This window comes from Crinia signifera, chromosome 4 (genome assembly GCF_055691185.1).
Source record: "Crinia signifera chromosome 4, ASM5569118v1, whole genome shotgun sequence".
Classification (NCBI taxonomy): Eukaryota; Metazoa; Chordata; class Amphibia; order Anura; family Myobatrachidae; genus Crinia; species Crinia signifera.
In genome coordinates this window covers 302,095,375-302,108,725 of record NC_139220.1, presented here as the reverse complement: position 1 = coordinate 302,108,725, position 13,351 = coordinate 302,095,375, and the positions used below count along the sequence as shown (strand labels likewise).

General features: G+C 46.5%; 1 protein-coding gene across 1 annotated transcript; it reads left to right on the top strand.

Annotated features, from left to right (window-relative positions):
* The first annotated feature begins 3,699 nt into the window (after positions 1-3,699).
* Positions 3,700-8,379, top strand: CLPP (caseinolytic mitochondrial matrix peptidase proteolytic subunit). Its single transcript, XM_083185317.1, has 7 exons — positions 3,700-3,899; positions 4,479-4,580; positions 5,748-5,819; positions 5,920-6,016; positions 6,302-6,489; positions 6,771-6,876; positions 7,971-8,379. The coding sequence occupies exons 1-7, from the start codon at positions 3,876-3,878 to the stop codon at positions 8,123-8,125; spliced, it is 744 nt and encodes a 247-aa protein (XP_083041443.1). The 5' UTR covers positions 3,700-3,875; the 3' UTR covers positions 8,126-8,379.
* The last annotated feature ends 4,972 nt before the right edge of the window (positions 8,380-13,351 follow it).

Here is a 13,351-nt window from a genome sequence, read left to right as displayed (position 1 = left end):
CTGCCAAAACACTGCTCAGCCTCACAGTGTGTGTGTGTGTGTGTGTGTGTGTGTGTGTGTGTGTGTGTAACACTATTGTACATTAGAAGCTTTTGTTTTACGCGGTTGCACCTAGAATATGCATTCCTGTCCCCAAAGCAGGTGACGACCCTACGTTGTGACCTCCAGTTCACCACAGACTGGCGAGCTCCTGGCGATTCTCATCTGTATAGACCAGTGGTAGCCAACCCTAGCCCTCGAGAGCTACCAACAGTTCACATTTTCCAGACAACCTAGCTGCTGCACTGCTGCACTCATTAATCACTGACACATTTTAAAAGATCCACAGATGGAGCTAATTAGCTCACTTGTGATTCTGTGAGGAGACCTGCAAAACATGCACTGTTGGTAGCGCTCGAGGACTAGGGTAGGCTACCCCAGGTATAGACATTGGCCATGATTCAGCTTGGGACATTATTTGGGGGTAATTGTGAAAAGGGCAGGTGGGAGACCCTGGGAAAGTGAGTGTGTCGTAATAATATACAGGTGGATCATATAACACTAATATTAAATACACAGATAATTACAATGACCTGATTCCTATTCACGACATATAATTATCTACAAGATAATGAGAAACACTGCCTGAGGCATCAAACATATATATTAGTGTACAACATACATACAATTCACCGCAATGTCACAGCACGAGTGAGTGGGGTTGTATGACGCCTTTAGGACGTTAGGGGTCTAGTATCTGAAGGGTCTAGTTATAAAGGGTCATCTTTAAATTAATAGCAGCGTTATACCCGCGTTATTTATAACTTCCTTGGATATCGATTGTGAATTGACTCCTCTCTATATTCCATCAACAGGTAAACCTATTTCAGATTTCTACTGCAGAACATCGCAGCTGTTTGCACTGATTTAAACGGGGTAAACCTATTTCAGATTTCTACTGCAGAACATCGCAGCTGTTTGCACTGATTTAAACGGGGTAAACCTATTTCAGATTTCTACTGCAGAACATTGCAGCTGTTTGCACTGATTTAAACGGGGTAAACCTATTTCAGATTTCTACTGCAGAACATCGCAGCTGTTTGCACTGATTTAAACGGGGTAAACCTATTTCAGATTTCTACTGCAGAACATCGCAGCTGTTTGCACTGATTTAAACGGGGTAAACCTATTTCAGATTTCTACTGCAGAACATCGCAGCTGTTTGCACTGATTTAAACGGGGTAAACCTATTTCAGATTTCTACTGCAGAACATCGCAGCTGTTTGCACTGATTTAAACGGGGTAAACCTATTTCAGATTTCTACTGCAGAACATCGCAGCTGTTTGCACTGATTTAAACGGGCAGCGTTATACCCGCGTTAACCCGAAGGAAACCAGAAGGCAAAGCACAAACCATCATTACTGCTGAAGGACTGCATTATATCCCAAAAATTCAGGAACATCATGTGGCCTCAACTCACCTTTGCCATGAGTGGACCAGGCCCACCACCCCTACGGCTGAGAACACCTGGACTACCCCCAGCCCTACCCCTCATGCATACATCTACCCCACCATGTGCTATTCCTGTAATGTGTACCTCCGCAGATTGCACACCCTGCCAGCGCTGACGTATGCAGTGCACCAAGCTGATTGCCTCAGATGGTATCTCCGCGGACAGGATGTGGATCACGTGGATGTTTCTGTGCAGGGTTTATCATACTACTACAGAAGTATTTGCTTTCCAATGTATGCATTGGGTCCTTGTATGGCTCGCCCCTTACAGTGTAACCTTCGTAGTGCGCCCTCCATGGCTGCCTCATCTGGTGCACTTGTGAATGGGATGAAAAATACATGGACCTGAGTATACATTGAGATCATCCATTTTGGGTAGTTTCTTTTAGGGGTAATCTATTTCACCCTGGGTAATCCTACGCAGAGCGCCTAAAATGGCTGCCGCACTTGGTACCTTGTCAGGGTGGAGTACACAACCCATGGAAGTTATTATCCAAAATGCTGCACCAATCCTGCATTATGCTTACTGTGTGCTCAGGGGCTTTTGTCTGTGACATGTCTGTTACTGTACCTCCAACAGCCTCTGTATTATGTGCATTGTTTTTTTAATGTCTGTAAGCGCCTTGAGTCCTGCTGGAGAAAGTGCGCTATATAAATTTTACTTACTTACTTACTTACACTTTCCGACTCACAGTGTAGATGACATTATTAGTTATAATCGGGAGGATGTATCAAGCAGTTAGAAGTGGACAATTATTGATAGAATGTACAATGCAGATTGGTTGCTAAGGGCAATTTCTCCATTCCTTTCGTTGCTTGATACATCAACATACCCTCCAATTGTACCTTTTTTAGCAGGTACAGTACCATTTTTTGTATGGCCTGCTCCTTTTTTGGGGGTCTCCAACTACCCATTGTAAGTATAAGAAAGGGGATGTGACCACGCCCCCTTTACCAATGATCGTGCCCCTTTCTGATTATGTACCAGTTTTGCTCTTTAGATGCTGGAGGGTATGCACCAACCTGTACATGCAGTACCACCTGTTTCCTCTGCACCAGTATTCATACATGTGCAATGCTCCTACAAGCACATGGTAGTTACAGTTGATATTGAATGCACTGACGGTGCATGAGCAGTACCCGGATGGAAGAAAGACAGTAAATAGCCAGTCGATTGGTAGTTAACATGGGTTAGGGATTAGAGTGAGGGACATGCACGTGGGGGAGGGCTGAGGTAGGCCGCCGGTGCTTACAGGTAGGGTTAGGCATTAGGGGAAAGGCTAGGGTTAGGCTGCTGGAGGGGACAGGTATAGTTAGGGACTAGGGGGTAGGGTAAGGGTAGGCTGTCATTAGGCACTAGGGGAGGGTCGGTGTTAGGCTGCCGGATGGTTAGGCTCTAGAAGCAAAGTTAGGGTTAGGCTGCCAGATGCATTGTGACACATAGGGTTAGGCACTACGGGTTAGGGATAGGATGCAGGAGAGGAGTGGCACAGTTAGACCCTAAGGGCAGGGTTAGGTTTGGGCTGCCGGAGGGAACAGGCACAGTTAGGCGCTTGGGAATGGGTTAGGCTGGCGGAGGGGACAGGTAGGGTTAGGCACTGGGGGAGGCTTAGGTTGGCAGAGGGGAAAGGTAGGGTTAGGACCTAGGGGGTGTGTTAGGGTTAAGATGGAGGAGAGTTGATTGCTAGGGTTAGACTGATGGAGGGCAAAGTTGGAGTTAGGCACTGGGGGGGGGGATAAATTTAAAATGACAAATAGAAAAAGTCTTGACCTAAATGTATGTCTACCATTTAACTGCTAACATCCGTCAACCTGTTGTCTAGATTGGACCCACATCCACAAGGGCGTGACCCCCGATATCTGTGTCACCTCACCGCTATCCATGGCTAGGTGTGGCATTTGGGGGAAGGGTAATCACAGCACTGCCAATCATTTAGAAAAGTTGGCATTTGCCCTAATTAGCAACTGTGCACACCATATAACCCTGCATGTCAGCGTCCAATTATGCTCTGTGAGACTGCACATCACAGTAATAATCGCACATGTATAAACATACAATATAAATTATCTGTTACCAAAACATCATGTTTCAAACAATCACATGACTGACATCAAGGACTTTTATCAGGTGTCATGGCGACGCCCTGCGAGGCTTCATAGCGTCACTTCCGCCTAATCCTTCGTCTTCCTAGTTTTCTGTCCCCACTAGAGGAGCCATTTTCCATGCGTCCGGCCGCTTTAATTTGATTTCGTTTAGTCTTCAAGACGATGGCCGATCCTGTACCTGTATGCTGCGCAATTGGAGACCATTACTGTTAATATATTTGTAGTTGTCATGTCGGCTTTTGCAGTTTTATGAAACAGGCACTGACACCAGGACGGCATGGAGCTGCTACTCAGGGGGACGGTGAGTGACCCTGGTGCGCGGTGGGGGTCAGAGTGCAGCGTGTGTGTATTTAACATAGGATACATTGCTGCATGCAGTATATTATTCTACTATACCTCAATAATGCCACCAATCTTATATAGTATACACACGGTTGCAACACATAACTACCTAGCTATTGTGGAACTACAAGTACCAGCATGCACTGTCTGCCTCAGGCTGGGATTTGTAGTTCCACTGCGGTCGAAGTGCTGCAGGCTACTAAAGCATATTATTGCAGCTGGTTATAACATTGCTATATGGGCTTCTTCCTGGCAGGCATTCTGGGACTTTTAGTTCTCCGACAGCTGGATATGGGCTGATGGATAGTGTCAGTATTAGAGATCTAATATAACACCCATGCTCAGTGTATTATCATGAAGCTGGGGGTGGCAGTAATCTGTAACCATGTAATTATATTTTCGCGCCAAACATTAAGAATTCCGTCACCGTTTGCCAGCATTAGGTTGGTGCCGTATAATAGGATGCCATCCTGTGCATTGAGATGCCGTGACATGCGGCCAGCTCTTATATATGTCCCTCCTTGTATCTCTTCTATAGAGACCGGCGCTAAAGACACTATGCGCTCTTTCACAAGTCAGACACGTACACCGGAGTCCTCCGCGGCTGTCCCCTCTTGTACCCATTGTGGTGGAGCAGACGGTAAGTTATGGCACTAGATAGCAGGTTGGTTCTCCTCATGTTTACTTATGTTCTAATGCCTTTTTCATTGGGCAACACAGTTGGGTTAGTGGTTGGCATTACTTTATTGAGGTCAACACGGCCTTAACTGTGTGGCATTTGTTTATTCTCCCTGTGCTTGCATGGGTTTCCTCTGGGTACTCCGGTTTTCCTTACGCAATCCAAAAATATACTGGTAGGTTATTAATTGATAACTGGTAACTGCCCCTATCTGTAATGCAAGGGTATCAGGAATCTGCCCTTCTCTTAACTATGCAGGGGTATCTGGAATCTTTTAAGGTTGATTTTATTAGGAGCCAATTAACCTACCAGTATATTTTTGGATTGTGGAAGGAACCCAGGCAAGCATGGGGAGACTATACAAACTCCACACAGTTAGTAACATGGTGGGAATCGAACCCATGACCTCAGCACTGTGAGAAAGTAATGCTAACCATTACACCATAAATTTTGTGTCCAGAACCATAGGGTAAATGAACTAAACCTTCTAAAAATGAAAAGAGGTGATGTTTCCCATAGCAACCAAACAGATTGTGTTTATAATATCTCTATTGCATCCTAGAAAATGATATACAGAATCTGATTGTTTTCTATGGATGGCATCACCTCTTCCTTTTTACAAGCTTTAGCAAAATGACCTAATCTGTGCACTAAAGGTATGTAACTGAAATTAAGGACATTATTAATGAAAGTTCTGCTAAATCATGGTTGGTGGGGCTGGCCTGCAGGCATCATTTTGGTTCTGTCTATACCAGGCATGTCCAAACGATGGCCCTCCAGCTGAAACTACACATCCCAGCATGCCTTGCCATAGTTTTCGTATTCCCTAATAGCAAAACTGTGGCAAGGCATGATGGGACTTGTAGTTTCACAACAAATGGAGGGCCGTAGTTTGGACATGACTGGTCTATACAACCTAGTAAATGAAGAAAATATGATGGACATGTATATTGTCCTATTGTGAGGCACAGATCAGTCTAAGTGATTTACAGTGTTAGGAATTTAAATAATGATAACAAAAAAGTTGTCTTAATTTATTTAAGAATAATTTACAAAGATAACACAATCCATATCGCAATGTATGAGCTCTTACTGATAATTGTAATGTTCTGATGCCTTTTCACCCAGGGCCGTGGGGAGCGAGCATACGACATTTACTCCAGATTACTGCGTGAACGCATCATCTGTGTCATGGGACCGGTGAGATTCGCAACCACTTGGGACTCTTTCCTGTATCCCTCCCCCTTCCCCTTATGAGTGTGGTCTTCTCCAGGGTCCTAATGCCTATCTCTATGTGTAGATTGACGATTCTCTCTCCAGTCTTGTGGTCGCTCAGCTCCTCTTCCTACAGTCGGAGAGTAACAAGAAGCCTATACACATGTACATCAATAGTCCAGGTACAGTCGTTGCGTCAGACTCTATTCCGTGTGTATTTATAACCTATAGAGTTAAAAATACATTTTGAAATGGATATTGGCTAAAGTATGACAGTGTGTGGGGAGCAACTACTACTACTGTGAATATTCAGTGCAAAAAAGTGCAGAGATTAGACCATCACCGTCTTGCATCTCTCTCTGCACTGTCGCTTCCACATTTTATACCAGCAGCTGTTTTGTTGATCATTGTGGTATGTACTCTATATGTAGTCTGTGGTGTTTGATTCGCATTGTTTCCCTGTGCAGGGGGCTCGGTGACAGCCGGCCTGGCCATATATGACACCATGCAGTATATCCTGAATCCTATCTGTACGTGGTGCGTAGGACAGGCCGCTAGTATGGGCTCTCTCCTCCTAGCAGCCGGATCTATCGGAATGAGACACTCGCTGCCCAACTCCCGGATCATGATCCACCAGCCCTCCGGAGGGGTCAGGGTAAGCCTGAGTGGCTGACGTGTACACACAGATGCATTATGGGACAGAACAAAATGAGAGCACGACCCACCAGCCCTCTGGATGGGTCAGGGTAAGCCTGAGGGGGCAGATGTGTACACACAGATGCATTATGGGACAGAACAACATTAGAGCAGGCTGCTTATGTCTGTGATTTTTTTTTGTTTGTTTGTTTTGTTACACACAACTAGTCAGTAAAGCCAAATAACATGTGGACAGGACTATTTACAAGTTACTGAATACATTATTTATGTCATTTTCAGGGTCAGGCCACAGACATTGCCATACAGGCCGAGGAAATCCTAAAGCTTAAGAAGCAGATCAACGAAATTTATGCCAAACACACGACTCAGCCGCTGTCCTTAATCGGTGAGTCTGCGCTTAGACTGTGAGAGCTCTCACTCCTCCACCTCCCATTTTCCTCTATTTACTGTTAGTGTGCTTTTGGCAGAGTGTGGTCTGTACTTCAGCACTGATATGCAGACCAGACCTGTGCTAGAATCACCTCAGCAGAGGGCGACACCGCAGGCAGGGAAGAGGAATTGCACAGGTATTGAAAGATGCAGTGTTCTAGAATAACCACTAACCATGGGGTCCGCTACCGTCCGTGCTGAATGTGGACGGTCACAGACTGTATGTAGATTTATGTCACTGAATACAGATGTCAATTACAGTCTGTATAAGGTTTAATTATAGAGTTCAATAAAGTCAATTGGTTAGTGACATTCTATCCTGCAATTATCACCGTTATGCGTCAGTCCAGGACGGGAGTTTATCTGCTTTCCTTTGCAGCTCTGCGAGTTACCTGGCGCCGCCAGCTATATCGGAAACTATATACTGGGCACCTATGTAATGGTTACCGGTAGTTCTCGTTTAGACCACTATGAATATCAATTTGCATGGTCAACAATTCATAGTGAATTGTCTCGCTGCAAAATGGCGGCTTACACGGTGTGCATTACGGGGCCCCTGCCAGCTTGTATAGGCCGCCTGCTGTTGTTTTCTTTAGGGCAGTGGTTCTCAACCTTGGTCCTTAGGACCCCGCAACAGTTCCAGGACTCCACACAGAATCACAAGTGAAGTAATTAGCCCCACCTGTGGATCTTTTCAAATGTGTCAGTGAATAATGAGTGCACCTGCCGGGTGACCTGGAAAACGTCACTGTTGGGGGTCCTGAGGACAGAGGTTGAGAACCACTGCTTTAGGGAGGCGATCGGTCAAGTGTCCGATGACCCCGATCTCCGTATTCAGAAACGGCCTCCGTGTTCTAGGCTAGACAGGGGACTGCTTTCCTGAAGGGTTCCTGAAGGGTCCTAGGCATATAAGGATGTAATGCATGTTGTATGTCGTATGTATGACAACTGGAAGGACATGGTAGGCAGGAGCTGTTGCGTGTCAGTGTGTAACCCGCTAATGTCCATGATACATCTCCAGTCCTCCACCTGACGGTTTTCCTCCCCCAGAGTCAGTCATGGAGAGAGATCGCTACATGAGCCCCACTGAAGCCCAGGAGTTTGGTATCCTAGACAGGGTGCTGGTGCACCCACCGAAAGATGGAGAAGATGAACTTGAAGTGGTGAAAAAACCAGAGGAGCCATCTTCACCCACTGAGCCTTAGTGAAAAGCAGAGTTGTCCGCTCTCCCTCGTAAGACATTAGTATGTGCAGCCTAATCCTGATGTTTCTGGTCTCGGTGGTAGAGAAATCACGTTACACAGCTGTCAGAGACGATGACGGCTGGGATATCTCTCCTGTTACTACAGCCGTCGTCCCGGGACAGGCCAGCACCGTCATCTCCAACCTGGTCTACCTCCAGTCTTCAAGCATCGTTGGAGGAGGAAACACCTGCAGAAAATAAACGTATTTTCCCATAGATCTGTCTGTTGAGAGTTACTGGCAAGGACAGGCCTTGGGCTAAGGGCTCATTAGCAAATATGCTGGAATCATTTATTGTATCGGTTTAAATGAGATCCATTTATACTAATTGAATTCTCCCCTATGGCAACTGGGTAATTAGCGCTTATTCTCTCTGTCCTCTGCGATTCGGTGCAATTCCAAGGTGCCCTCTTCTGCCGGTCATCTCACATAGGACAAAGGTTGTGGGTGGTGTACAGGAACCAACATAAGATTCAGTGTATAGATGAATGAGAAGATTAACACAAAAGTGTTACCATTTGGATTTTTTTTTTTTCCCTCTGCTGTCCTCTTGTGGTAATAAAGCGATATATTTCATTTGTTTGTGGCCTGTTTTGGTGCCAACTGGTGATAATTAGTCATAACACATCTGGGAGATGAGCTGCGGGTTAGGAGGTCACATAGTCGGCCAGGAGCTGTCGCTGTCAAATCAAGGACTAGATCCGATACACACCTGTCCAAGCGGCATTTGTGACCAGGATGGGTGGGGTTCTCCAGTGCTAAAATAGGAGACAAACCCACCACTAATGCTGGGTACACACCAGGACGACTAGGGCCCGATCCCCACAATCTAGATCCAATTCCGATCAATTAGATGTAGATTGTGTGCTGATTGGGCCCTTTTCTGACCTGGTGTGGACCGATACCGATGCGCGGTCCCGCGGGTCGGTCGGTCGTTATTGAGATCCTACCTGCTGCAGGTAGGATCTCAATGACTACCATACAGCCGGGTGCGGGTCGCCATCGGATCGGACCCGCTCACGGTGCACATCGTGAGCGGGTCGTGCCCCCCCGCGTCACCGTGAGCGGGTCGTCCTGGTGTGTACCCCGCATTACCCTCTGAGTTCGAGCTTTTTATAGACGCAGTCATCCGAGGAGATGGTACGGTAATAGACACATCTATTTCAAGATAATAGTATCAAGAAGTGTTTATTTAATTTGTGTCATAAGGATTGGAAACTGCATTTATCATAAGGGGTTTGATGTGGACCCCTTATTCTAGTTCACTCTTTCTGACAAAATCCTTCTTAGATGGACAAAACCATGTGCACTACAGGGGGGCAGATGTTACTTGTGCAGAGAGAATTAGATTTGGGTGGGGTTTAACTTCAAAGTGAGATCTATATTGCAGTGTGAAAATAAAGCAGCCAGTATTTACCCTGCAGAGAAACAAAATAACTCACCCAAATCTAATTCTCTCTGCACATTTTACATCTGCCCCACCTGCAGTGCACATGGTTTTGTCCACCTAAGAAGGATTTTGTCAGAGTGAACTAGAATAAGGCCCAAAGTCCGGTGAGCAGAGATGGCAACATGTGACCTGAGGACCCCAACTCTTTCCCGTTCTATCACTTGTCTCTACTCTATCAAACATTGACCCCACCAAACCTCATCCATGGCCCCAGCTCTTCTTCTCCATTTAATGCCACCACCAAGCCTCATCTGTAGTCCTAGGTCTTATTCTCTGTTTTATCCCACCACCATTCCCTATGTTACAACCAAACCTCATCCATGGTCCACACCAAGGCTTATCCATGGCCCCAGCTCTTATTTTCCATTTTATACCACCACCAAGCCTTATCCATGGCCCAGCTCTTATTATCTGCCTTGTGCCACCACCAAGCCTTACTTCCTATGCCACCCCAAACCTTATCTGTGGCCTCAAATGTCATCTGTCTGGGAATTAGGCTGAAGCTGATCTCATTCTCTCCTCATGGCGCTGTCATATGGGAGCTGTTTCTACAGTAAGGAATTGGGTTCTAACGCACATATCGGGGTGAGTAGGGTGTTTGAAATGCATGTGATAAAAATGTGTGTGGTGATTGGGGTCCCCGCCAAGTGCACGCAGATGTAATGTACATTCTCCATGAAATGACGGTTAACCCGAGGCTCCTTCAGAGGTTGGAAGGTGCTTCCAGAGCTCCATGTCCTCCATCCCTACAATAGAGAGAAAACACCTTATATAACATTCACCAGCAGCAGGTAGTGATATAAACGAGGCGGTGATTACATACATTACAAGGGAGGTGCAGACATTTAGCAATGCTGAGCACGCATAGCCGGGATTCCTGTTCCACCTCATTCTCATTCCTTACCGCTGCTGACGGAGCTGCTTTTCATGAGTCCTTGAATGAATGAACTTCTGTCATATGCAAATAATGCAGGAATGTGAGCGGGACTCTGCACCTCGCAGCCGCACTACCATACCTCATCCATTATCACGTTATCTGCCCTGTATCTAACAGTCCTATCCCCCTAATAATATGGGCGAGCGGAGGCTAAGGCCTTATAGGGTGCGGCTTACTGCTTCATCTACACATAAAGTGCTTCCATGATTTATGTAGAATGTCAGGGCTGGGCTCTTCCAACACATTACGTATACAGGAGATGTAATGGGGCTTGGGAAACTCTCAGCAGTAGGTGAGAGGGCACATAGACAATTCTCCTTCCATGCAGTCATGTGCAGTAAGCATCACGGCTCTGAATAAAGGTGCCCATACACTAGTAAGATTTATCTTCAGATCTGGCTGGTTGGAACAAAAACATGGTTATGGATGAGTGACAGTTTGTCAGTTTTCCAGCATTTCCAAGCAAATAGTCAACTGTCATTTGATCTCATCTATAACCATGTTTTTGTTCCAACCAGACAGATCTGCAGATAAATCTGCGTGTGTATGGCCACCTTAAGAGTACTGTTATTCTTTCCTTCCAGTCAGAAGGGGCCTTGGACTTTGCCCCCGTCTAGTTTGCGTTTCCACGGACATAAGTCTCAGATTGCGACACGTTCATGTGCAAACAAAAACAGTCACTAGCATATTGTTACATACCCTCCAACATGGCCCATTCCAATAGGTGCAAAATGCTCTGTTCCTGGACTTGCCTGCCAGTGGCAGTTACAGAGGCGGGGCTGCAGCACAGTCCAATATTCAAAAAGGGGGTCACATCAACTGTCACCCCAAACATCACTGTCCTGGACTCACTGGCAGTTGATATGACCCCCCTTTTTGAATATTGGACTGTGCTGCAGCCCCACCTCTAACTGCCACTGGCAGGGAAGTCCAGGAACAGAGCATTTTGTACCTAATGGAATGGGCCATGTTGGAGGGAATGTTGTTATACCCCATATTAACACTCAATAAGGCCATACATTTCATTGCAAATTCAGGCCTGATGACCTTGTAATACCCCTACATACATTTTTTGCAGATGGGGAGTTCACCTGGAGGGATATAAAAGACTGCTGGCCCATAGGTGAGGATTGTGGGCTGGGGAGCTGCAGGACCTGCGTCTCCCCAGAGGAGCTGCCCAAGAAGTGCCTGTAGTGCAGGGAGAGAGCCTGACCGGCGGAAGGAGGGTATGGCCAGAGAACTGGAATAGCCTTGCTGGTGTCTGTGCGCCGAGGAGCGACAGGACCAGTGATCCCCAGAGGAGCTGCCCAAGAAGTACCTGGAGTGCAGGGAGAGAGCCTGACCGGAGGAAGGAGGGTATGGCCAGAGAACTGGAATAGCCTTGCTGGTGTCTGTGCGCCGAGGAGCGACAGGACCAGTGATCCCCAGAGGAGCTGCCCAAGAAGTGCCTGTAGTGCAGGGAGAGAGCCTGACCGGCGGAAGGAGGGTATGTCCAGAGAACTGGAATAGCCTTGCTGGTGTCTGTGCGCCGAGGAGCGACAGGACCAGTGATCCCCAGAGGAGCTGCCCAAGAAGTGCCTGTAGTGCAGGGAGAGAGCCTGACCGGCGGAAGGAGGGTATGTCCAGAGAACTGGAATAGCCTTGCTGGTGTCTGTGCCTGGAGGAGCGTCAGGACCCGTGATCCCCGTAAGAGCTGCCAGCGCTTTGCCTACCTGCTGGAAGGAGATGTTCAGAGGCAGCAGAAGTGCCCCAACTAGGGGTGAGAGACCTGTACCCCTTCCACTGCCAAACTCTGCCACTGGGTCACACAGCTAAAGTGGGAGAAGGCATCCCTATAATACAGTAGTGGGATAAGCCCCTCCATATGGTCCTCTGTATCAGTGTAACCCCTCTGCAGTGTAGCCCTTCTTTTGCCAATACTAGTGGGCCCTGTACATTACTTCATTACTTCCCTCATAAGGTAGCCCTGGGCTATCCACAGCACCAATCACTGCTCTGGGCTACAATGGGGCATATTCGGGTTACCCGCTGTTAAGTACCCAATGCTTTAATAACAGTGTTTGTTGATGTAATGTTATATTGATGCTGTGACAAGCTGAATGCTGTTCTGACAATACTGTATGCTGAAGGAGTATTATGCCAGCTCTGCTATTGCTGGTCAGAAAGTAATGCCATTGTTACTGTGTGCTGGTGGGATTTTATGCCAGCTATATTAATATTGGTTGTGAGTTGAATTTAGAGCTTCTTCCAGTGATGTTAATGTTGGCTGCTGAGAGACTGTGTATCAAGGCCGCAGCCATATCACCTGGTGGCATCCCTGCTTAAACTCTGCTTATTGTTGTTGGTTGCTAAGGACTGTGCATCATGTTCGCAACCATACCACCTGTATGCATACCTGCTTGAGCTCTGCTTGTTAATGTTGGCTGCTTAAAGACTGTGTATCAAAACCAGTAGCCATATCACCTGTTTGCATCCCTGCATGAATATTGCTTATCCCTGTTGGTTGCTCAGAGACTGTGTATAAACACCTGCAGCCAAACCACCTGCTTGTTACAAGTATACCTACAAGTATACCTACTAAGCACCTGCTTGCTGATGTGGATGCTCAGAGAATGTGTATAAATGGCTGCAGGCAAACCACCTGCTTGTCACAAATACCTGCAAAATTTTTACCTATTCCTGTTAGTGGTTATAGGTTTTGCAATCTGTTTATCGCATTCCAATGTTTATTGTGTTTTTCTTTGTAATTTTGTGCTCTTTCGCTTTTGGCGGTAATTAGGATTTGTTCTAAAAACCCAACTT